This window comes from Neolamprologus brichardi, chromosome 1 (assembly GCF_056152115.1).
Source record: "Neolamprologus brichardi isolate AB-2024 chromosome 1, ASM5615211v1, whole genome shotgun sequence".
In the NCBI taxonomy this organism is placed as follows: domain Eukaryota; kingdom Metazoa; phylum Chordata; class Actinopteri; order Cichliformes; family Cichlidae; genus Neolamprologus; species Neolamprologus brichardi.
In genome coordinates this window covers 3,742,054-3,768,489 of record NC_142104.1, presented here as the reverse complement: position 1 = coordinate 3,768,489, position 26,436 = coordinate 3,742,054, and the positions used below count along the sequence as shown (strand labels likewise).

The window sequence follows — 26,436 nt, the reverse complement described above, 5'->3', positions numbered from 1 at the left end:
AGACGGATTTATGCTTCTGCGCTAAATCTGCGCTGTAGGTATGTTTACTGTTAATTCTTCTTCTGCTATTTTTTCTGAGTGGAAGAGAGCGTTTCTACGTGAAACTCTACAGGCAACTAGATTTTTGCAGCAGAGCAACAGAAACACACCAGCACAGGTTTAAATGCTCGCAGAATTGGCCATTTGCATCGGCTTTGTCATTGGCTGCACGGGAACATCACACAAGTCAAAATTAAGCCACAGGACTAGGCTGTGTCTTTCTGCAATACTGATATGTACCACAAGATGGTGTAGTGAGTCAAGTTAACCTATTTTAACAATAAGAACATTTTCCTTTTTACACGGGTAGGCAGGGAAAAGGAAAAGCCTCGTGAGGAACCAGCGATAGAAGGAAAAGAAATCGAAAAACAAAAAAAAAGAGCAGTAAACACCTAAAAACATCTCTGTGGCCACCCACTGGTAACATGATGTCACCTGGTGGTGAACTTTAACTTTACATGGCTTTAAAATATATGAAACAAAGTTGCCTCCACATTGCAACATGTAGGATGGAACAGGTGAGGTTCAAACTCCACAACGGATCATGAAGCGATGGACTCTTGACTACTTGGATGTGGAAGTAAGGGTCCTTTTCACAAACACAACAAAAATCTTTTTTTTAAATTTTATTTCTGCTGTTTTTATTACCAAAAATACAAATTCAAGTTGACGCAATACTGCAGATGACGTCCTATAAAATAAATAAACGGCATGTTGATTCTTTTAAAATTACAAAGTTGAATATGAGCAAAAACATCCACCAGTCACAGCAGGCATCTGATATCTCCTCCTCCTCGGGTTAAACTGTATGCTGGTCGTTTTGCTGCGTTTAGATTAGAACAATCACTTCCCTTACACAGACTGTTAGTAAGTGAGAAGAGATATGACAATCAGTCTTGAAATTTTTTAAAAGTCATAAAAAAACGATTTTACCTTAAAAAAAAAAAAGTCAGAATCTGCAGTATGTGCACCCTTAGTAACCAAGAGTGCACATACTGCAGATAAAAGGACCTAAAAAAAGAACAAAGAACTATAAATACCTTGGAGTACACATTGACAATAAACTGGACTGGGCTAAAAACACCACAGCACTTTACAGGAAGGGCCAGAGTCGTCTCTATTTTTTGAGGCGACTGAGGTCCTTCCACATCTGCCAGAAAATGCTCAGGATTTTCTACGAGTCTGTTGTGGCCAGTGCGATCCTCTATGCTGTTGCATGCTGGGGGAGCAGGCTGAGGGTAGCAGATGCCAACAGACTCAATAAACTAATCCGTAAGGCCAGTAATGTTGTGGGGATGGAGCTGGACTCCCTCAAGGTGGTGTCGGAGAGGCGGATGTTGTCCAAAATAAAGACAATGTTGGATAACACCTCCCACCCACTCCAGGAGCACGTTCAGTGAGAGACTGAGAGTACCCATAATGCACCACTGAACGACACAGGAAATCTTTCCTGCCTGTGGCCATCTCCCTGTACAACACATCCAGTTAACACACTGGTTACTGCTACAACTACACGTTTCTTTTCCAGCTATTTATTAATAAGTGACTTATGTATATATATGTATTTATATATATATATATATATTGTGCTATTCTTAGTTAGCATATTGTCTGTCTTGTTAATGTTGGCTTATAATGGAGCACTGTAACAAAAAAATAATTTCCCCCAGGGATCAATAAAGTATTCTGATTCTGATTCTGATATAGAGCACAGACACATTTGGCTCCACTTCAGTGACATTAACTCACTTATTATGAACCTAAATCAAAGATGGATTAATTACAAGAAAAGTTTAATATTCAACTAAAGTTTTGGGAGCGAGGTCAGGATGTTAGGACGCCTTAAACCAAGAGTAAGTAAGTAAGTAAAATTTATTTATACAGCACATTTCACAGATAAAAATCACAAAGTGCTTTACAATAAGATCAGACATACAAGTTAAAATTAATTAAAAGCCCGTTTGTATAAAAATGTCTTCAGCTGCTTTTTAAAGGAGTCAGTAGAGTCTAGACAGCGTAAAGACAACAGCAGAGAGTTCCACAGCCTCGGTGCCAGTGCCTGAAAAGCCCGATCCCCACGTGTTTTAAACCCAGTACGTGGGACCACCAGTAGCCTCTGACCTGAAGACCTAAGTGCTCAGGATGAAGCATGAGGTTTCAACAGGTCAGAGATATACTGGGGAGCTTCACCGTGCAGAGCTCTAAAAGTTACAACTAAAATTTTAAAATGAACCCTAAAATTTACAGGCAATCAATGAAGAGAAGCCAAAACTGGAGTAATGTGTGACCTCTTATTTGTACTAGTTAAAAGCCTTGCCGCTGCATTCTGTACAGACTGAAGGCGATCCAGAGCTGATTTGTTGAGACACGTAAAAAGACGTGGCACAGAAAAATAAAACAAAGAAGAGTCTCTGCTTTGGAAATATGAACGTGGCACACGCAGACGAATGCATCTGTGGTGGAAATGTAACTGTAGTCAGGGCGAGATATTCTCAGTCAGGGATAACCACTCGCTTGCTTTTAAACTTGCAGTGTCTGCTGCCTGTGCTGACACACTTTTGCAATTTGTGACACCAAATGGGATCGACGACTGCCTGACAAAGTCCCACATGACCTACATGCATTACCACCCACAGGGAGTGACCTCAGATACATTTCTCAGCTGTTAGCTTTGCAGCTTTCAGACACAATTAATAAAGTTGGAGCAAAACAAAAAAAACTTCAAAAATGTCATCATGTGCAACTTTGCAGCTCTGTTACAAAACTGTCTAGCTGACACCACAGAGCTGTCTAGTGTCTATGGTGTGTCTAGTTGTGCTGTTGTTCACTCTGACGACAGATAAAAAGAAAACTTGCTAAGAGCCAGTGATTGAAATCAAGACCGCTATCATCAAAAGAAGATGAGGTTTTCCATCTAGACTAATTTATATTTAGTGGTTTATTAGGCGGACCCCACCACAGAACAGAGCAGGCGTCAGTGACAACAGGTAAGAGGCTGATTAAGCCACACAGCGTGAAAAGGAGGAAATGAAAGTGAGGTGGGTTGCAAAGCTGCTTGCAGTTGGAGAGGTTTTGGGCAGGCTAAAGCAACTTAAATAGTGCCAGTGTTGGGAAAGTTACTTTTAAAATGTATTCCATCCAACCTCCCTCGCTCACAGACACATAACGTGTATGGCAGTCCATTCTCCCTGCAGCACGGACTACACTGCCTATGATGCTACATTCTTTAGAGCTATGCCTGTAGCATTCTGCCTATTAGCTTAGCACAACAACAACAAAAAGGCCTCTCTCACCCAGGAAACACGCAGAGAGAGCGTCACCCTGTAACCATGGCAACCGTAACGCTGCCACCTGGAACAACAGAACGTAGCTGTCAAACAAAACCCAAACAGTCCTGACCCGCGACAATATGAAACAGGGAAGTACCGCCGTGTAATACATTTATTTCAACAAAGTAACTGTATTTTAAATACCACCTTTTGTAACGGAATACAGTTACTCATATTTTGTATTTTAAATACGTAACGGCGGTACATGTATTCCGTTACTCCCCAACACTGAATAGTGCACACTACACCTAAGATATGGTATTGGCTTCTACTGAGGTCAGCTGATCTGCCAGGTCAAATAGCGCAGTACACTATCTGCATGTTCCTTGATTAATATTGGCTGAGAAACAAAATTAGCTTTTGTTGCATTTTTAAAAATTGCACTTTTTTTCATTGTGGTATGCGTTAGCAGTAGCAGCTAGCATATTTGTGCTGCTGATAGAATAGGGAAGCTAGTAACAGTTGGCACATGGTTGCATTGATAGTTTTTTATGGGATGTGAAGGTGATCAGACAAATTCTGAACCCAAAGTATCGACGATCATCAGTTACACTGAAAAAGCAGAGCAGTTAAACCGAGTCAGGCCTGATGTTCACACTGCTGCTTTTCATGTCTGTTTTCACTTCCTGATCAATCTGTCCGACCAATAGGAAGCACTAATAGCTTGTACAGTAATATTGTTTTCTGTCCACAATATGGACATGCGCTGCAGGACACCAAAACCATCTGAGAAAAATGTCACAGGGAGAGTTTTTCAGATTTGACACTAATGGGAAGAAATAGTAAAAAGTAAGGCTTTATGAGAAAGTAATGGAAGGTGGTGACGTAATGTGGGCGTGATGACACAAATCAGCTTGACAGAATATTTTTACATGGGCTGTTTACATCTTTGCGATAAAGGATGTTAGGAGTTGGACTCTGTTCTGGATTCTGTTCATAACTTTTATGGACACCACTTGACACCAGTGTTGGTCAAGTTACTTGAAAAAAGTAATCAGTAACTAATTACTGATTTCTTTCCCAAAAAAGTAATCCCGTTACTTTACTGATTACTTATTTTCAAAAGTAATTAATTACTTAGTTACTTTTTAAAAACACTTTACAACCTGAATAGGTGATAAAGCGATAGATCTTTCAGCCCAATTCTACTTTTTCTACATAATCCATCATACAAAATGTAATCAAATGAAAAAAGTCTGTTTTTAAAATTTGTTTTATCAGTTTTAATCTTTTAACTTTATGCATCAAGCAAAAATTTAATTATCTGCAACATTCTCTGACTGGAAGAAATTAGTTTAACATTTAAACCTATTTTCTGCACATTCCAGCACATAAAATAAAATATGTTTTGTGTGTTTACACTCACTCTTTCAAATAGATGCAAGTAAAACACAGCAGAAAATAAATAAAGTCAAAGACTAGCGGTCCTGTTGCTCTATTTTCACCTGTAAAGCAGGAGTGGGGTAGGCGGAGGTTTACCCTGGTGCAGGTGTGCCGCAGCGGTCAGTGGAAGAATCCGCGAGTTTGTCTGTGAATTTCCCGTTACGTCGTAGCTACTCGGTGTTTGCTCGGAAGTTTAGGGTTTTTTTCGCTGTAACAAGAAGTTTTCTTCCCACGCACAACGGACACTAATGTTTTTGTCACTTTTTATGGAATCAAACTCAAAGTAAGGTCAGTACTTCCACGCTTTAAACGCTGCACGCTCATACTCTCTCCTGCACTCGATATATGATCCATTGTTGATCTGCACACAGCTGTTGCCACGAACGTGGCACTCGCTTACGTCACTGTCATGAGACATTCTCGCAAAAAAATCACGGTTTTAGTAACGCAGTAACGCAGCGTTCCTACGGGAAAGTAACGGTAATCTAATTACCGTTTTTGCAATAGTAATCCCTTACTTTACTCGTTACTTGAAAAAAGTAATCAGATTACAGTAATCTGATTACTTTGATTACTGTAAGGTGAGGTGGGGGGGTGAGAGGAAGTGAGTTACTTGTAATGCGTTACTGCCCATCTCTGCTTGACTCCGCCAAAGATTTTGAAGTTTCTGATTTAGTGGCGTAAGACTCAAGTCTTTGCTTTTTACGGCTCACAGTGGGATTTCATACAAAGTGCAGAGAGGGATAGGGCCTTGGAGCCAAGCTGGAAAAAGTGTGAGGCTGGGCAGCAATAGGGTTCAGTTATCTTGAAGTCTTGCTCACACATGGGGGCAGACTTGAGCAGGAGATTGAGTGATGCACCATGATGCCATACCGCTATAGTGAAGATAGAGCCGAGCATAAAGACTAAGAAGTCGCCTCTCACCTAAAGGCAAAGCTGTGAGTAATAACCAAATGAATAAGTTCATGCATACACGCTGCTTCCTCCAAAGAGTGTCCTCAATCCATCCCATCCCTTTGATCGAGGAGCCACGTGATCCGGGCAACTCTTCTTACATTGCTGCCCTACCGCCCCAGACCCAGATAAGTAGTAAAAAATGGATGGAAGAATCAATGGACCCAAGTCCTACCTAATTTCCTGCAGAGTAAACTGTTAGAGGTGCATGGGAAATGTAAGAAAAGCACCTGGAATGAGCCTTAACTAAAAACAGGCTGCTGAGAGCATGCAGTTGGTGCGGTCCTTTAAAGACACGAGACAGGAGTGAAATCCCACTTTTCCTTTTTGAATTGCCCATCAGTTTTAATCCTGCCACGTAAAAATGTAAATTAAAAGTCAGACAATAATTATCTCCTATCAGGTCTTTGAGATAGATTTAATTTTCTTTCATCCTCTGCGCTGCACACGCATGCCGACAGAATTTCAAGCTGTTCTGTAAGGTGAGGTGGGGGGGTGAGAGGAAGTGAGTTATGGATATGCCATTTTATCTTAATTTCCTCAGTCTTTGTGGATGCAAGAAATAAGGAGACATACTGAGGGATTAACAGGAGATCTTGTCACCGAGCTCCCGGTTACTAAGCATCATCTTCTTAATCACTCTTAATTTTCCGTTAACTTTTATTTTCCTGTAATCTTGATGTGTTTTCGGACGACTCCAGCAGGAATGGGGATGTTATCCCTCAAGGCTCTGAGGTGAGCAACGCAAGACAAATAAGCTGTGAAATGCTGGGTGTCAAATAAATGAACCAAAATCACTGCAGTCACAGCCAATCAGACTAGAAAACACCAATCTGCACACTGCTCATCCTTGATCACTCCAACCTCACTCACCACTCAGGATCTGTCCCCTCGACTGAACTCCACCAAAGTGAACTGCTTGTGCATCTGTGCCGTGGATCTTCTCCAGAGTGAATCATTTTTAGAAAGAGGAGGAACAGGGAGCCAAATTTGCAGAGTGGAGTGACCGGCGTGGTCATGCGTTGATGATTGCTCCTTACTTGAACCTCCTGAATGGACAGCGAGGGTCAGTGAGTGACACCCGGGTAAATATCATCTCCTCCAGATGTTTCTTGCACACTCTGAGCAACATTTAAAATACCGGGTTTCAATTTTTTATGCTCAAAAGACATCAGTGATTACTATCGCTGCCATTCGTCGTTTGAAAGAGCTGGGCTGAGGTCTGCAATGTTTGCCCTCCTGCCAGTGAGTTTCACCAGAAACACCCCGAAACACGTTGACTTAAAAACTTTATTTTCACATCCACGTCTTCTCATTTCAGGCATGTTCAAGCTGGGACAGCGGCCGCTTCAAGCCGATACTAGAAAGTTTATATTTTTAAAAACACTGACAAAAAGTGGAAATGTCCTTATAAAAATGTTATTATATACATCATAAACAGCATGAGCTATAAAAATACCTTCATGGACAAGTCTTAAAGTGAACCTAGCACCATAATCACAATCGAGTGATAATTGTGTCGCATTCGATATGACATAAACCGCCTTTCAAATATCGTCGTGTTACAACACGAGCCCCGCCGATCCCAGCTTCCCTTTTTGTTATTCCTTTTGCCGACATGCTTTTACACCAACTGAACACTGGTGACGATCCAAAGGCCAGTTCCTGCTTTGCTCCAGTCAACTTACGCTCCACCTTTGAGAACTATCTCTGCTAAAGAAGCTACTTAACAAACAGCAAAACTACAATAAGAGCCACAAAAAGAAGAAAGAAAATATAACAAACGTAGTCGTTTAAATTGGCATAACGGAACTTAACATGCATTAAAATAAACAGATAAATATTGAAAGGTTTTTTTAAGCTGTGGTAAATGCCTTTGTAGGCATCGGTGAGTCTGCACCTCCACTACTTGGCTAGAGCTTCAACTCTGTCAGATTAAATACATTAAATACACTAGCAATAAAAGAGCTGCCTTAGAATCAAAAATATATGGATTAGACTTGAAAATATGGAAATCTTTTCTGGTTGAGGGATCGCGTGGTTTTGTGAGGTATGAACACGTCCCTGTAGAGTGAAAAAAAACGGACTTGAGTCGAGAGCTCGGGCTCCTCCCTTGAAAGCAAAATCGCTTGCCTACAGACACATTTTGCGTCATTTAGTGTGTAATTATTTGACACAAATATTAACGGCTTATAGCCCTGTCAATCGCTTTTTAAACATTCCTTTCGAAAGAACGTCGTCAATAAAACATTTCATCGTTTGTTCTGAAATGTGTGGACACGAGTCATCGCAGCCTTACAAACGTAACCTTTTGATGCAACAACCGAACCAATCGGAGTACCGCCGCTGAAACGACTGGACTACTGCGATGCAGTAGATTGTTTCCTCCGCCGCCTCGCTGACGGACAGAAACCTCATGAAAAGCTTGTGAAAGCACAGGGTGGGGGTCAAAGTCAGGACGGGGAGGGGGGAAAGTGCATGCGTCACTCTGCTGTTTGGAGGCTTGCTTGTGCTTCTGACTGCTGCTGCTCTTTGTTCAGGATGATGCTGATGATGTCGCCCTCGTGCTCCTTCATGTGCTCCATCAGTCGCTCTTTGCTGGTGGACTCGAAGCCGCAGATGCAGCAGCAGAACAGGAGCACACAGTACTCCATGCCGGGGCCTGGCGGGGGGAGCTGGCCCGTGCGTGGGTGGCTCTGGGACTGAAGCTGCGCGGGGTCCTTCCCCTGGGGGCTTACGGACTCGGGGGACCACTTTGAAGGATCTGTGGGAGGTGTGGAGAAGCCCACTGGGCTGTCAGCTGACAGAGCAGCTTTAGTTGCTGATGTGGGTGTTAGCGGTGGATCCGCTGTGCTCTTTGTTTTGTCCTTTGAGTGCGGGGACACTGCCGCAGACTCTACCACTGCAGATAACTTCTGAGGAGCTCTGAAAGAAGCAGAGGGTAAAATCATGAGAAGAAAAATGTCACCCTCAGCGTTTGTACGGGACTCGCACTTTACAGGCTTTCTTTTCCTCCCCCCACTGGCAGGACGGTCAGGTCGCTGTACCGGCCGTCCTCGTAGTAAAAAGTAAAAATAAGTGCAGACTAACACAGTTGTTTCACTTTGTGGGTGTAGAACATGTGTAGAGGTCAGAGGTCAAATGTGACATGATATGCTAAATCTTTATATGGTACTTAAACAGCACATTTGTAAGACTCACAGTTTCCAAGTTAAAAGGCTTTTTGCCAATTTTCCACCAATCATCATCAGTCACTGAGCAAATTTTAAATGGGACTCAGAGGTATACAATATTTACAAATTAAAAATAATTATGTTAAAATGGCTCATAATACTGTAAACAATCCAGCAACGTTTATACATATATAAAGTATATACTTCTGCCTACTCCTTTTCAAACAACTGCATGGAATGATTTTATGAAACGTTGGTGAATGTATATGTTTGAAATAAAAAAGAACTGAACTGAACTATAGAAGCAGTAAGGACTGCATAAAAGTTCAGGAAACGTTTCCTCAGTGCAGTGCTTGCATGTGCATGCATTGCCAGAGCTGCATATTCAGCATGTTTTGCACGAAACCCTGCAGACTACATCCTTATAACATGAAACTACAAATGATGAAGTAGCAGAAAGTCATATATTCTTAACAAAAACACAAATATAAGCGAGATATATCATTATTATTACTATTATGAGTTTTTCTGCAGCCAAATGTTCACAGAAAAACTTGTGACAGCTACCTGCTTCAGAAACAAACCAGAAACATTAAATAAAATGTTTTTCTTCGTTTACATGATCACTACCTTTAAAACCATTATAACTAGGGATGCATCGGTACTGCGATATAATAATAAATAATAATAATACATTTTATTTGAAGGAACAGTAGTCATAAAATACATAAAATAAGTTAAAATTACAAAACAGAGCGTGACAACAGATAAAATCAGCATTAAAGCGAATAAGCCAGTCTAAACAGGTGTGTTTTGAGCTGTGTCTTAAATACGGAAAGGGTGTCAATATTTCTTAGTGCAGGAGGAAGAGAGTTCCAGAGCGACTGAAAGAATATAGATATTTCATATCTTTATTCTTTATGAAAGAATAAAGATATGAAATTCGCAGCCACCCACACATCAGGGAGATAATGGTGCCAAAACTTTCTGAAGAGGAAAAGACAAGCAGTGTGTGCGCGATGTCAGTCCTCGGTTTAACGGCGCAGTGGACTGATGATCCACGGGCAGATGGGGAGTTCGTTCGTCAATGCCAAATACTTTTGTTATTTTGTTTGTTTGTTTACAATATGGACACTCTGCAACAATTTAAAAGTTTATTTTATTCCAAACAGAAGTGTTTATTTATTATTCTGAAAGCTCGAGACAGTGCCAATAGTTCAGTGATATTTTGTTAAATTACAACTGCAATAATTTAACAGAAGTGCTTATTTTTCACTTGAAATTTTTTTGTGGTCATTTTTATTAAGATTTTATTTTTTATCGGCAGAGAATAAAATAAAACCTGTCTTCCAATTCATTGCATTTGTGTGTGTGTGTGTGTGTGTGTGGTAGAAGTATCGTTTTTTGTACTCTGTATCGGCAAGTACTCAGATCCAAGTGTCGGTATCGTATCGGTTTGAAAAAATTGGTATCGTTGCATCCCTAATTATAACCTGTATAATCCCAGGACATGAAGAGCACTGCCAGTTGATTTAAGCTGACATTTACAAACACTGAGATAAAACTTGAACGAAGGCTGAAGGACCGAGACTGCAGTTTATGTGCTCACCGGCTGCTCTGGGAGATCGCCTCGTTAATGGCTTTGTTAACCTGCTCGTAGTTGTAGTTCTGGTCTCCGGCGTGCTTCCACATGTGGGATTTGAGCGATGGCGGGTGACTGCACACATAGCCGCACAGAGAGCACCTGAAAGAGAGGAGGAGGAAAAAAATAAGTAAATAAATAAATAACGGAGGGAATATGGGAAAGGAGTGAGAGGGGCTCAAGCTGAAGATGATTTAATGTGTGTACTGAGGTTTTACTAATCCTCCTACTTTCTATCAAGAGGAATCATCCTGACTGAACACTCCACGGGGGACGACGAGCTTGAGAGACAGAGACAAAGAGGGGAGAGAGGAAATCGGATTTGCGGCACGCTGCTGGACTCATTTGTCAAAATTAAAAGAATTCTGGAGTTTTAGATCCATTCAAACGCTTTCACTTGCAAATATCATTAAGGATAAAGACATCATGCACCCCCCCCCTCCCCCCGAACAGCTGACTGAACACGCTCAGAACATGTTATTTATAAAACAAGCCACGATGTCGTTAAAATGAAATCACATCGCAGTAGACTAGCGTGTGATAATGGCCCGTTTTTCTCCCAGTTACTGACTCGCTTTAGAAAATGTATACATCGTCTCCATCGTCGTCTTGAAGACGCGATCGGGGCCAGTTTGTTCTGGAAGCAGCAGATGCTTTTTGACATCACCAAGAAAAAAACTCCCACAATCTTTTTGGAGCTGACAGATGGTTTTGATGGTGCATTTAAAAATTCTCTCTTCTGCTCCATTTCACAGCGTTGTGCTTTTGTGTTGCTTCGCCTCACGCTTGACGCCTCGAGGCCTCAAAGAGTAATGAGAAATTTAAAACTAAATAAAATAACAATCTCCACAAAAGGATCGGGGAAAATCTATAGCCAATTAATCCAGCCCGTCAGCGTCCCGCAAAGACTGAACCAACGGCCGTCAAACGGCTGCCTCTGACAGGCGAAGTCAATCAAACTCTGCCGTGTTCGTTTGTTTGCTTTGCTTCCTTTCTGCTGCTGAGAAAACTGACAGCACGGAGCCAACGACTGGAACCAGATCCACCTTCTACAGGTGAAAAGGAATTTTAAATAGAAATGGAGTAATGTGACACACACACGTGCACACACAGGTCACCAGCAAAGGTACCGTCACACCAAGTCTACCTCACAACTCTGTAAATGTGACAGTACTTTCTTTTTCTGCGGTGCCGTAAAAATCACAGATTTAGTTTCAAGTCTTGAGTCACTCGTGGTTTCTTTATACTTTGTTTTCAAGGAGTCACACTTTCTTTTATTTGTATAGCGACCAAATCACACCAGCAGTCGCCTCAAAGTGCTTTATACTGTAAGGTAGAGACTCTACAGTAACACAGAGAAAACCCGAACAAGGCGACCCGCCGCATGAACAAGCGCTCGGTGACAGTGGGAAGGAAGAAACCTCCGGCAGCACCAGGCTCAGGGAGGGGCAGCCATCTGCTGCGACCGGTTGGGGGTGAGGAGAGGAAGCCGAGACAAAGACACACTGGGGCAGTGATTAATAATAATGTCTAAATGCAGAGTGGAGTATGAACTCATGATGTCATGAGACGTCGTTTTGGTTTGTTTTTGAAGGTGCAACCCTAGAATAAGTGTGTCCCCCGAGGGGGGAGTGGTGACTGGAGCAGACTTCACTCGACATGTAGTGAAGGAAACAGAGGTGATGAGGAGGTGCCGTGTAGAAATGCAGATGCAGATGGAGCAGTTTTTGCAAACAGGACAGAAAAGGCTGCGGGGAACGAAGAGGGAGGGAGGAGCATAGATTCACAGGGTGGAGGAAGGTGCACACAGGTGGACTACAACAGGTTGTGTGTGCCCAGCTCCATTCATGATGTAAACAGGCTCTTGATACCGCAAAATCTAATAATGCATCACTTTTGCTGCTTGTACAAACCTGGGACAATTTATTTGTTAATGCTCCATCCTCCCTCCACGTTGGGCGCGGCTCCCTGTGATTGGCCCTCTGCTCTCGACAGTGAGCCAGCATTTAAGTCTGTGCAGCGTCACGAGAGATTTGCTCCAGTGTGATAATCCCTGAAACCCGTTAACTGTTTCTGCCTCACACCTGGAGACAAAAGGCGATCGAGGGCTTTGTGTTTGGGCTCCTCGGTGTGGAATGACCTGCCCGAGGACATCCAGTGTCTTCCTTTTAAATCACTGCTAAAGACTCATATCCTCCGTTTTTGGTCATTTTTAGTATAGATTTTTTATTTTAACATTAATTTTAAGGTGGAATCACATTATTATCTTATTTTGATGCTGCACTTCAGTCATTTATGACAAATATGTAAATTTCTTTGGTAATTTCTCCCAGTTTGTTCTTTTATTCTCTGTTACTGGGAAGCACTCTGTTACCCTGCTATACAAATTATTATTATTATAAATCGAAACTGAAAATTCAGACTGTGTCTTGTTAGTTTTAATTGAGTATTTGCAAAAAGGACACTGTAAGTAACGAGCACCAGCAGTCGCAGCATGTTATGTCTAGGGTTCTCCAAGACTCGCAGCGACGCCTCGCTTCAGACCAAACAAAAGGTGTGAAAGTCACCCGAAAAGTCAAGATATCTCATCCTCTGCTACTTTACTTTTAAAGCAGTCCGTCTCCCTCGAGTCCCTCCTCGTTATGAAAGTGCTGCGCTAAAGCGAAAGAAGGCAGCGTCTGTGCCATTTTGAATGTATGGAAACGAGCGTTGAAGCCTCGCAGGTACCGAGGACAAGTGCTCAGTGAAGTGGAAATCAGCAATCAGAGTCTCGCTCGGGGTTGAGCATTTAACATTTTAAGGAGAGTCGAGTGTTGACTGCCATTCACTTTCTCCACCCGCCATCCACTAAACTTGCAATCAGAAGCCCACTTCTTAAATCTCTGGACTGAGAGTGCACGCACGTGGTCACAAACAGGTTCTGACCCACACAGGTAACCTACAGGCCTTTCAAATAACACTTTAAAGAAAATCTAAGGTCATATGTTCCCAAGTGAACACAATGCTGATTCAAAATCAACACTAGTGTAAAAGTCTGAATGTGTTTATTAAACCTTTAAAACCGGTCAGAGCAGCACGCTCCGTTTTGCGTAACTATTTTAAAATCCCGGTAGCTCTGCAACCACGTGAGCTAGAGCAATAATTCTTTTTGCATATGAAACCGGAGGAGTTGTACTTACATCTTATGCCATCAGCTTGTCCTCGGTCACAGTTTCCTTCCACATATAGCTTTGCAAAAACTGCATAAAAAGCACTTGCAGCAACAAAAACATAATATTCCAGAAACACGCTTTGCCGATCCGATCAGCTGTTTGTAACACTTCCTACGTCCATCAGCACGAACTATCGCATGTCCGCCATGACCTGCCCGAAACCGGAAGTGACGTCATTTTGCGGAAATGTAGTTTTTTACCATCAAGGCCTCATGAGCCTATACTGGTGTTTTTAAAAGTAAAATTTTATGACTTTCTGTGTGGTTTCTGGGATGCTTAGGACTCATATTGCACTGCTGGAAATAGTTTATTTTGATGCATATGCTGCTTTTTTGCAAATTTGCATTATAATATTTATTTTCGTTTTTCCTGCAGTATATAAAAATTGGTGTATTTCAAAAATAAAACTATGAAGACACTCAAAATAAATTTCCTGTGGTGGGAAACTATTTTGTGCAACTTTTTTGTATTTACAGTTTTGAGGGATAAGCCTCTTAAATTTCTCTAACTAGAAATATATGTTAAAAAACAAAAACGATTTTAAATTTTTTTGTAGTTTTTTGCACTTTTTTGCAATTTATGTAATTACTATGCACTTAATGCAGACATATTATTACAATTTGGACTATAATGGTTGTATTGATGTATAGCAACTTGAAATGCTCCCAAAAATGGCTCCACAGCATGTAAAAATATGATATAAGCTCTGGCGGACTTGGTTCTATGGTAGGTTTTAAAGGGTTAATGTGCAAAGGACACAAAACATTCAACTTTGTCTATAGCAGCAGGCTTCTTTAGGGTTTCCTGCTGGAGTCAACTGATTAATCTCATCCTACTAACATATTTAAAAAAATAAAGGCTGAAAGGGCTGAACGTGGGTGATGACACATTTTAAACTGATCCAAACTAAATTTAAGACAATTTCACCAGTGAAACTCTGGGCAGACCGATCAGATGAGCTGGACAACGATTGGTGATAAGGAGCATCAGTCCTCCTGACCACAGACTGGATTTTCAGGCTGGAGAGTGATCGCTAACAACTGAGCAGCTGGCTGCATAAATTTTATGTTTTCACCCACCTACAGACTGCCGTCTTTGTCTCTGGGAATTTCGCCTCGACACTGGTTGAAACTACAGACTGTGGCGTTTGGAGGGAATTCGATCAGAACACGTGTTCGTAACACAGCACGCAGCTTCTCCTGGACACACACAGCTCTTCCGTCTCACCTCAGAAGTCCAGCGGTCATTGTTATCGTGTTTGAAGTTTCTCACCTGTACTGCTCCAGCAGCTGCACGGCCTGGTGCTCCTGAGGGTGCCTCCTCATGTGGCTCTTTAAACTGTTCATGTTGGTGGTGGCGAAATCGCAGCTGCAGCACCTGCCGGGAAAAGAAGAAAGAGAGATAGAGACAGAGCAGCTTATTTAACTGGGAAATGCAGTTACAGAAGCAGCGTTTTGATGTCAGTGTGTTGAGATAAAGGACTTGGAGCAAAGCAGGCAGGACATTCCTACTTTAACAAAAGAAATAAATCAGTGTTTTCCACTTTCTTACACTTGCACTGTGGCTGAGCGATGAAACTGGCACTTCCAGTAGCTTAGAGGCAGATAGGGCACTGTACAAGGGTTGCAGGAAGAGGATACACTCGACTCGCTGCCATAAGCTGCACAGCATTAAAGTCACTCACACACACAAACACACACTTTAAAATTGATTTCACCACAGTGGAAATGTTTGGATTCATTTTTAGGTTAATTTGGCTCAAGCTACAAACTGCTTTCTCCTGTAACTACAACAACTGCAACATGTGGGCTGGATTAATTGCACATATTAATATTCCAGCAACTGTAATTCAAGGAGAGAACAAACTGTGAGTTTATCATAAATTATTTATGGAGCTTTGGTTTATTGTGTGCTACATGGAAATGAATGTGGCCTTGCCCCGAGAAACTTAAACGTGTAGAAAGGTATCGCTTCCCAGTTTGGAGCTTTTGAGAAAGCAGCAGGGTAACTGTAAATTCAAATTAAAGCAGCTTTGAGAGTATTTTTGTTTCCTTTTCCTACCAAACTTATTTAAACATCTTTTTTTAAACAAATTATTTAACTTTACAGATGCTGAGAGGCAGGTTTTGTCACATTAGGTCAGAGTCTAGAAAACTGCTTCCCCTGTCTTCTGACTTTATGCTAAACTAGGCTAAGCTACGCTATGGTTGCTAACACCCAGGTGTTGACAGTATGCGGGTCACCTAGCATATAAAAGGGTAGTTATATTGCTGGGTAATGATTTGTGCAACTAGTTACATGAGAAATGAGAACAGAAAAGTACTTATTGGCTGCTAACGCTACTGGAAATAAGAGCATTTAGGAACCGAATAAATGATTATAAGCTTACAGCAGAATATCAGAAGGTTTTCAGTCAAACCATTTCTTCCCCATAAACAGATAAGTACATTACATTTCCAGCTGTTTAATAATGGTAATATTATGGGCAGACCCCTGAACGACCAGCAGGGCTCTGCAACAGATCTAACAGGGATCCTAATAAACTACAGCATGTAGTGGGCTCTATGTTTCCATACTCGTGTTGAACAGTTTGACGAATGAATACTAATAAGAGTTTCAGGCATGATAATGGGCATCTTTGCACTCTGCTGTTTCCCTTCTGTAATGCCATCAGATGATAGCAGCGATGGTATTACTGTCAGTGTTACTGTATAACGTTCAGACCTCATACTCAATTCCAATTATGTATTCCAACTCCTGACTGCACGGATTTCCTCTAACAGCTGACGGCCTGCTCGGGCAGAGAACAGCAGGTGAGTTAGAGGAGACCCATCGTGCTCGTTTGTAGATTCATAGTTTTATTCTTGGACTCCATGAAAGTATTTTCTCAGAATTTAAAGTTCAAATGAATTCCTTTTTATTTTTTTACTAGGCCTTTGTGCAGGTAGATGTTTATCTCCCTTTGCACTACCCTAATGCAACTTTCTCTTGATTTGATACCACAAAATGTTTAAGTGGTTGGATCTTCTGGGGCAGGGGTGTTGAACTCCAGGCCTCGAGGGCCGGTGTCCCTGCAGGTTTTAGATGTTTCCTTGATCCAACACAGCTGATTTAAATGGCTAAATTACCTCCTCAACATGTCCTGAGGTTCTCCAAAGGCCTGATAATGAACTGATCACTTGATTCAGCTGTGTTGACCCAGGGTGAGATCTAAAACCTGCAGGACACCGGCCCTCGAGGCCTGGAGTTCGACACCCCTGTTCTGGGGGATGAGATGAACAGATGCCGACTTTCAATCAAGTCAAGGGTTAGAAAAGACAAAACTGCCAGAACCTGAGAGCCTACGTGGCCCAAACGTAACATTTCCTTCATACTGACCACATTATTTGAAACATTGTATTCATATTAATTAAACATGGTCAATGTATTGTCATGTAAATAAAGGTTTTCCCTGGACTCTATTAAGTCATGTGAAAAAACGACGTGCACCCTTTGATTCAGAAGGCTGTGGAAGCAGGAATAACTGAAGTATGGCTGTAACAGTTCTCACATCACTGTGGAGGAACGTTTCCTCACACTTTCTGTTTCAAAACAACATTCCTCGTGTCCAAATTCATGGGCTGCATCCTCCTGAGGCCGCATTTGTAGACCGATTACGTCACAGCGACGCGCCGAAGGCTGTCCAAATTCGTAGGCTCCTCCGAATGCAGCCGACAAATGCGTCCTCCTTTTCCCCGAATTTGAAGGATGGGTCGGGTGTGTCCTTCGTGGCCTACCATATCCCAGAATTCATAGCGCGGCCCAGCCAAACTCCAGTTTCCAATAATGGCGTCCGCTACTAAGTTTTAAAATTACTCTTACTAATCTTTCTGGGTCACAAAATAAACTTTTAACATATTTTCAGGCGAGAAAGTAGCTGTGTAAACATCAAATATCTGCTCGGTTTATCAAGATATCGCATATTTGCAAAAGTGCTTCGACGTTTTCGGAGCATCTGCTACCCACCAGCTCGACAGCTCGCCGGGAGCTCGAGGGTCACTGATGCGGCCGAGAACGGCACAACTCCCGGCACATCATTTTCAGATCACCGCGGAGTTTCGCTGCTCGGGTTAAACGTAATATATAAGTCACTTAGACAACCTAAAAATGTTATTGTTGGGCTTTTTTCAGTGTTTTGTTTGTTCGTGAGTAAATCGGTTTGGCTGAGATTAAAGTTATTAGATTAGATAAAATAAAACTTTATTAATCCCCCGGGTGGGTTCCTCCTTGATTTTCACACAGCTGAATAAACGTCAAACAGAAAACTGATTAAACAGAAGTGTGAGACAGTCGAGAATTTACGCCAGTGTCCTGTTATATTTTAGATAGCAAGGAGCAGACGGCCGAGTTCATTAAATTCCACCGAGACAGCGGTGACGCTAATCAGAAGGCTAGACCGTCCAATTTCCCCAGCCGTTTACTTCCGGCCTACCCGACCTTCTGAGGACCCGGCCCACGTAGACCGCGAAGGCCGGGTCCTCAGGAGGACGCAGCCCATGAATTTGGACACGACCATTGCTTCAATTAATTAAAGGTCTGCAGGTATTTGTTTATCCACAGCTCTCCTGAGGTCCTGCCACAGCATTTTAATGAGGTTGAGTCTGAAATTTGACTGGGTCACTGTAATTCTTATGTTTTCCAGTCATTCTGTTATAGATTTGCTGGTGAGTTTGGGATCGTTGTCCTGTTGCATCACTATTTCGGCCAAGTTCTACCCGACTGACCTGTAGCGTATACTTTGGTACGCTGAGAGTTCATGTTTGACTCAGTGACTGGAAGGTGCTCAGGTCCATGGTATGCAAAACAAGCCCAAACCATCACTCCTCCGAAAACTGTGATTGGACGTTTGCACGAGTCGTGTCTGCAAACCTGAGCCGTGCTGCCATGTTTAAAGAAAAGAGGCTTTCTCCTGGGAGTCCTTCTAAACAAGCCATACTTGCTCCACTTATTCCTACTGTGCTGCAATAAACCTGAAAATTCAACATGCCAACTGAGGCTTGTAGAGTCTGGGATGGAGCTCTGGGGTTTTCTGCAGCTTCTCTGACCTTGTGTCTGACCTTGGGTTCATTTGCTGGGACGTCCACTCCTGCCAAGAGTGCAGCTATGTATTAACACGCGTCAGAGTGCTTCAGACCAGCAAACTGGTGAAACATCTGCTTTTATAGGAGGTGCTGATGATTAACCAAGCACATCTGATTAGCAGCACCTGGCTGCTACTTGCCTTTACAATCCTATGGAGGGAGTAAACAGTTACTTCACTTTCACATGACTGTATGCAGCAGAAAATAAAAATAGGCAGACCGAGCCTGCTTTAACGGTGATGTAATCCCCAAAAACAAAGGAGCAAATTTAAACCAGTGTATGATATTTTGGTGAAACACTGCATACATCAGAGCGCGCAGCGGCCGTGCACAGTGTTTGATTACGTGTAAAAACATCGCAGCCTGTGCATATTTTTACAGTGACAGTCTTCTGTGTGACTGATGTGCTGACTTTCAGCTTTTATTGGAGGATGTTTACTTCCAGCTTGGGTGTTGAACAGCACAGAACTGTAGCCCTGTCATTATCCTTCTGCACTGCACTCGAAGCTGAAAGTCAGCACTTCAACCTCCAGTGTGCTGGAGCACAGAGCCAAAGCCACAGAAAACGTGGCAGCCCACACTGCACTGCTCTGACACGACACGCGTTCAGATGTAGGCATTTCTTTCTGATATTACACACTTTAAATGCGCAATATGTGCACGTGAGCAGGCAAAAATGTGAGTTTTGCCACTTTAAGTGTAAAAGTAAAGGGTTGACCTTTACGTGTTGACATTTAATTTAGGCCTTTAATTAACAGTATTCTCATTAGGGATTAATCTGCCCATTGGCTTCTTGTCTAATCGAGGATTTGCTTTGGTTATCAAATGTCATAAAAAAGTGAAAAAGTCAGGGTACAGTTTTCTATCGCACATCTGAAAGAGAAAAGTGGAAGCCTGACATTTGAGAAGCTGGAAACATTTAAAAAATAAAAAAAAGGAAGTCCAAATTGATTTCTGTGGACTGACTAGTAACTGCAGGTTCACTTTCATTTCAGGTGTAACTTGATCTGTCCTCATGAAAGCACGAGGATACGGGCATAACAAGCATGCAGGGACCTGCTTCATCCAGCCACTCGTTTTCCTCACTGCCAAAATATTAAAAAATCTCCTGTTTCCACCTGTTTACACGTGCTTTCCTCAATATTCACACCTGCATGAGCCAGCAACACCCGACTCTGCATTCTCACACAAATACTCACAGGATTTTTGATCACACTGACTCTAAACTAAATTGGAAGCTGCCTGACCTTTACACGAAAAGAAATCAGGCGAATATAATTCTGACTTTAGAGCACAAACGTCAGCGCTCCACCTAAAGTTTGTGCTTTGAGTTAAATCTGTGCTAACACAGAGACAAAGTGAGGGCACCGTGTGACAGAGTGCGCCTGTGCCCACACTGAGATCGCTGTGCTGCTGGGAGCATTTCTAGGTGATTACTGCCCTCTAAAGGACCAATTTAAAATGACATGCAGAGCTCAAGTATCTCTTAAAGTAATAGGACATGAATGAGAATTAGCAAATAGAATTTAAATAGCTCAGCGTGCCTTAAAGGGGAACTCAAACCTAAAAAAAAAAGGCTGTCGCCATGCAGAAGTCACAGTGAGCTCTAAAAGTCCTCTTTTCACTTAAAGTGGACACCAACAAACCCTTCACTATACACTCATGCAGAGTTTTATTTCTGACATGCAGGAAGCGCCAATTTTATGGAACTTGCATCAAACGAGACATGCAATGAACCTGAGAACTGGAGAGCTTTCAGTCTACTTCCTGATGTATCAGCGTCTTGCTAAAGGTCATATTCCTGCAACCAGCATTATTCTGTACATTCAAATAAACAAACACAGCATGACGGCAAACACGAAGAAATGGAAAACTTTCCAAGCATGAAGAGCAGAACGTGAACAGTTTCGATGAAAAAGCCGCTGCATTTGTTCCCCACCGAACCTGCTGTCTCAACACGGGGGGTCAATTTTAACCCAACACACCCCCTACAAACACACAATTAATCAACGATATCTGCAAAAGATCTTAGGTGGTTTTAGGAACTTTAATATTCATTATGAAGATCAACTAGAAATGGCTGGTTTTCAGTTTCACATCACTACGAAGGATCCTCACTGAACAGAGGGCGTGGCTTATGACGCCTAGAGTCAACAATGCAGCTTTTAGAAACCTTCCGAGGCACCTCAACGCCCACTTACATCTTACTTCTGGTTACTACAATAAGTCACATGATAGGGTGAGGCAAGGTCTCACAGTAGTTCCTCCCAAAACCTCTGATGGTATTGGCCCAAGCCTTTTTTCACACCATGTGAGGCTCATGATTAATAGTAGGTCAATGACCCTCTTAAGGGAAACCCTCCACTAGGGTTTAAATACCTGATTTTAGAGCTGAAGAAGCTACTTGGATGAGAGGTGAATGTCTTCACCAAACTTTCTGTCCAAGCTCCTTACACTACCATGATGTGGACACCTACGTGAAACACAGAAAATGTGTTTTGCTTTACTCAGAGACAAAATATTTGACCCTGAGGGGAAAACGCCACTAAGGCCACGTCCACACTAATGCGTTTTCTCTCCGTTTTGGCCTCCCGTCCACACTGAGACGGCGTTCTGGCTCAAGGAAAACGCCTACATTGGAAAACGGTGCTTTCATGGAGCAGTGTGGACAGCGAACCCAGAGCCTTTTCAAAAACGATGACACATTTTAGTCATGTAGTACCAACTGGTACCAAACGGAGAGCGCATATAACCCCAGTTTTAGCTTCTTTACACTGGCTTCCTGTCTCCTGCAGGATCCAATTTAAACTTCTACTTTTTGTTTTTAAGTCACTTAATGCCCCTCCTTACCTGTCTGAGCTCCTCTCTGCTCCAGGAAAAACCACGAGGTCCAGCTCAAAACTAATGCTGTCCATCCCACGGACTAACCTCAAATCCCGTGGTGATAGATCCTTCTCTGTGGCAGGTCCCAGACTTTGGAATAGTCTCCCCTTAAATATTAGATCTGCACAAACACTTGAGCAATTTAAATCATTACTAAAGACACATTTCTATGCCCCGGCTTTTAACACACTATGACCCAAGCATTTTGGTCTTATTTGAATTAGTTTAGTTATTGTTTTAATTCTTTTACTGTCCTATTATTGTTTTTTATTGTTATTATTGTATTACATTGTTGCTTTTTAATACCATTTTTATATTGTTAAGCACTTTGTGCAGCATCGGCTGTTTGAAATGTGCTATATAAATAAATTTGACCTTGACCTTGACGCAGTCATGTGACCAATTAAACTAAGACAGCAGAGGGCATTATACAGCAGTTGTTTTGTTTGCCCTCAATTTTGACTATTAAAGATTAATATCAGTTTGTAGCTGCTCCAGAGAGCTTTTCTTCAAATTCTTTAATTCTCACTCGCTTTTGTAACTTTGTACTTTTGTGTTACTCGCAGCAACAACTCCACCTCATTGTTAGTCCACTGAAAAAACTCGGTGCTTTTAACATTCTGCTGCGACGTCTCAAAGAGCCTGAAACTAAACAAACGGCAGACAGAAATGAGGCAGGTCGTATCGTCTTGCGTTTCGCGCATGAGCGGGACTGGAACCTAAGTGTTTTCGGCCGTTTCAAAGTGGACGCACAACTCTGTGAAAACGACTGAAAACACTACTGCCTGTAGGCTGCCTTCGCGCTACCACCACTAAAGTATAAAACAGGCATAAAACATTAAACAATGTATGAAATATGGGCACTTTTATAAGATAATTTGATAATTTACTGCTTTAATTCTCCTGGAGAAAAGCAGAATCTTTGCTGTTCTCTGGTAGAGGGATGCATCTTCAGCTAAGACGACAGCGTTCAGATTTGTTCGGCTTTCACATTTGGTGAAGTTTTGCTGTTTCCACTCTTTTCTCCATCACTACATTAATCTCTATAAACACTTATCAGCTGGCGCTGAACTGTGAGAACAGAAAGCATTACACTGGTGCTAGCTTCCTTAAATCCAAAAATTATTTTAGGATCCACAGACTTACAGTGGGGCAAAAAAGTATTTAGTCAGCCACCGATTGTGCAAGTTCCCCCACTTAAAATGATGACAGAGGTCAGTAATTTGCACCAGAGGTACACTTCAACTGTGAGAGACAGAATGTGAAAAAAAAATCCATGAATTCACATGGTAGGATTTGTAAAGAATTTATTCGTAAATCAGGGTGGAAAATAAGTATTTGGTCAATAACAAAAATACAACTCAATACTTTGTAACATAACCTTTGTTGGCAATAACAGAGGTCAAACGTTTACTATAGGTCTTTACCAGGTTTGCACACACAGTAGCTGGTATTTTGGCCCATTCCTCCATGCAGATCTTCTCAAGAGCAGTGATGTTTTGGGGCTGTCGCCGAGCAACACGGACTTTCAACTCCCGCCACAGATTTTCTATGGGGTTGAGGTCTGGAGACTGGCTAGGCCACTCCAGGACTTTCAAATGCTTCTTACGGAGCCACTCCTTTGTTGCCCGGGCGGTGTGTTTTGGATCATTGTCATGTTGGAAGACCCAGCCTCGTTTCATCTTCAAAGTTCTCACTGATGGAAGGAGGTTTTGGCTCAAAATCTCACGATACTTGGCCCCATTCATTCTGTCCTTAACACGGATCAGTCGTCCTGTCCCCTTGGCAGAAAAACAGCCCCATAGCATGATGTTTCCACCCCCATGCTTCACAGTAGGTATGGTGTTCTTGGGATGCAACTCAGTATTCTTCTTCCTCCAAACACGACGAGTTGAGTTTATACCAAAAAGTTCTACTTTGGTTTCATCTGACCACATGACATTCTCCCAATCCTCTGCTGTATCATCCATGTGCTCTCTGGCAAACTTCAGATGGGCCTGGACATGCACCGGCTTCAGCAGCGGAACACGTCTGGCACTGCGGGATTTGATTCCCTGCCGTTGTAGTGTGTTACTGATGGTGACCTTTGTTACTTTGGTCCCAGCTCTCTGCAGGTCATTCACCAGGTCCCCCCGTGTGGTTCTGGGATCTTTGCTCACCGTTCTCATGATCATTTTGAGCCCACGGGATGAGATCTTGCGTGGAGCCCCAGATCGAGGGAGATTATCAGTGGTCTTGTATGTCTTCCATTTTCTGATGATTGCTCCCACAGTTGATTTTTTCACACCAAGCTGCTTGCCTATTGTAGATTCACTCTTCCCAGTCTGGTGCAGGTCTACAATTCTTTTCCTGGTGTCCTTCGAAAGCTCTTTGGTCTTGGCCATGGCGGAGTTTGGAGTCTGACTGGTTGAGGCTGTGGACAGGTGTCTTTTATACAGATGATCAGGTCAAACAGGTGCCATTCATACAGGTAACGAGTGGGGGACAGAAAAGCTTCTTACAGAAGACGTTACAGGTCTGTGAGAGCCAGGGATTTTCCTTGTTTGAGGTGACCAAATACTTATTTTCCACCCTGATTTACGAATAAATTCTTTACAAATCCTACCATGTGAATTCATGGATTTTTTTTTCACATTCTGTCTCTCACAGTTGAAGTGTACCTCTGGTGCAAATTACTGACCTCTGTCATCATTTTAAGTGGGGGAACTTGCACAATCGGTGGCTGACTAAATACTTTTTTGCCCCACTGTATGTGTTCTCAGTTTCTCTGCCCTAATGTACTGCTCGACTTTAATGTCTTCACATCGGCTGTTTCTGTCCCACGAGGTCAGTGGAGGTTAATAAAGAAGATCGTGCCGTTGCTCCAAAAATCCAGAAAAACCTTCCTCACGCGATCAAATGTTCAGCTTCCACTGACAGATGGAAATGTCTTCAAGCACTTGCTACTTATTTTAACAATTTTTATTTTAATAATTAATCCCTATCATTTTTAAAAAGAATCCTGTTGACTTGAGATTTTTGTGTATATCATGCTTATCTTAATAATCTTATGCGTATCCATCTGCACACACGCAATGAAGCAAGTCTGAAACAGGAAACAGAATAAATGTATCCAACTTTGCTTATTTTCTATTAATTTTTAAGCTGAAAATGTCAAACTGTGCGCGTTCTTTGAATTATTGTAGCTTAGTAATGTTTCAAATGAATACTCACTTCACTGCGCTCATAAATGATTAAACATCTAATAAAAACTCCTCTAGGTTTACAAGAAACCATCAATCACAATTCACCCAGCGTTACCGCCACAGGCTAAAGGCATCGCAGGCATCACTAAGGGGCTACGTTTCACTGGGAATGGGTCACACCCCCCGGGAAGCTAAGATGAGAATTGGGAGCAACAATCTTATGCTATTTTTTTGTTTGCACTCTATGCATCAGAATTCATTCAGATAATTCAGATAAACAGTGGAGATATTGGAAGGTCTGTTGGTTTTTGCTTGCATTAATGCTTGCATGACGTTCTGAGCAAGATCTTACTGGAGCCTGAATTTCAAACAGGACACGTATGAATCAAAGGCAGGACCACAGCCGCTGTAGGAGCTTTATGACGCTTGGAAAAGGTGTGGTATTGCTCTATATCGCTTTATTACTTATTTACTATCTTTTTCTCACTCACTATCACTCATTCTCATACATGTTCTGCTGTTAGACTTGGGGTTGTGCAACAGCTCGCTCAAAGTTCAGTTTGCACAGACTGACATGAACAGGAACCTTTACGATCAATATTTTGTAAAACTAAAAATGATCAATTTCAAGGTCATTCTGAAGAAGCTGCTCTGATCCTTCTCTAGCTCTCACACACACACACAAAAAAATAATAAAAATCATTAAATACACTCACAGACAGATCACTGTCAAAAACCAAAGGGGAAAAAAAGGCAACTGTGTTTTACCACTTAAACAATGTGTCACACTGCAGGAAACCTCAAACAGATAACAGAAAAGCGATCATTCAGCTCTGCGGGCCGTTTGCAGCTGTTGATTCACCGTCGTACCCTTTAGTAACGATTTGTTGTTATCATCAATCACTCGCAGATATTTCCCAAGACTGTCTGTTTCAAATTCACTGCCGACGACGTGGCCGACGTTCTGATTTGTTTTTTCACACCCGGCGGCTCCAATTCCCATAGAAATGTTAGATTTCTGGGGAAATTGGAGAATCTGTAGCGATTTGCTGAGAAAACTCTTCAAATCTACAATCTACATACACATAAGACCTCAGCATTAATGCTGGTAGCCGAATGGCCACGATCATTAGTCATGTAGACCAACTGTATTGTACAGTGTACTGTTTCACCCTTACAACAGCCAGTCACACATTTATTTCTTCTAAACTATCCATTTAGTTCAACATTTAGTAAAAAAGGTGAAATTTTATGAAAAGAATCTTTTTAAATGTTCCCAGTAACATTAAGTGCTGCACAGAGTGCATCATAGCGAAGCTGCTCCAAGCGCGCTGTAGTTAGTGACTGTGCAAAAGACCTTTTAGGTCCTTTAAAATAACCCTCAGCAATCCAAGTCCTCATCAATGGTAACTCTAAACGAACACAATATGCATTTATTCATCTATACGCATATCCCATTTATTCATTTGTATCCATCCCTCCCTCCCTGGAGTTACCTAAGGTGTCATGGGGCAAG

General features: G+C 42.0%; 1 protein-coding gene across 1 annotated transcript in view; it reads right to left on the bottom strand.

Annotated features, from left to right (window-relative positions):
- Positions 1-7,011: 7,011 nt before the first annotated feature.
- The window catches only part of znf507 (zinc finger protein 507), a 34,198-nt gene continuing 14,773 nt past the window's right edge, over positions 7,012-26,436 (bottom strand). The window contains exons 5-7 of the mRNA XM_087841679.1: positions 15,005-15,109; positions 10,488-10,622; positions 7,012-8,630 (exon numbers count right to left, since the gene is read on the bottom strand). Of these exons, the coding sequence (XP_087697805.1) occupies positions 8,189-8,630; positions 10,488-10,622; positions 15,005-15,109 (682 nt within the window). The 3' untranslated portion in view covers positions 7,012-8,188. The remainder of the gene's footprint in view (positions 8,631-10,487; positions 10,623-15,004; positions 15,110-26,436) is intronic.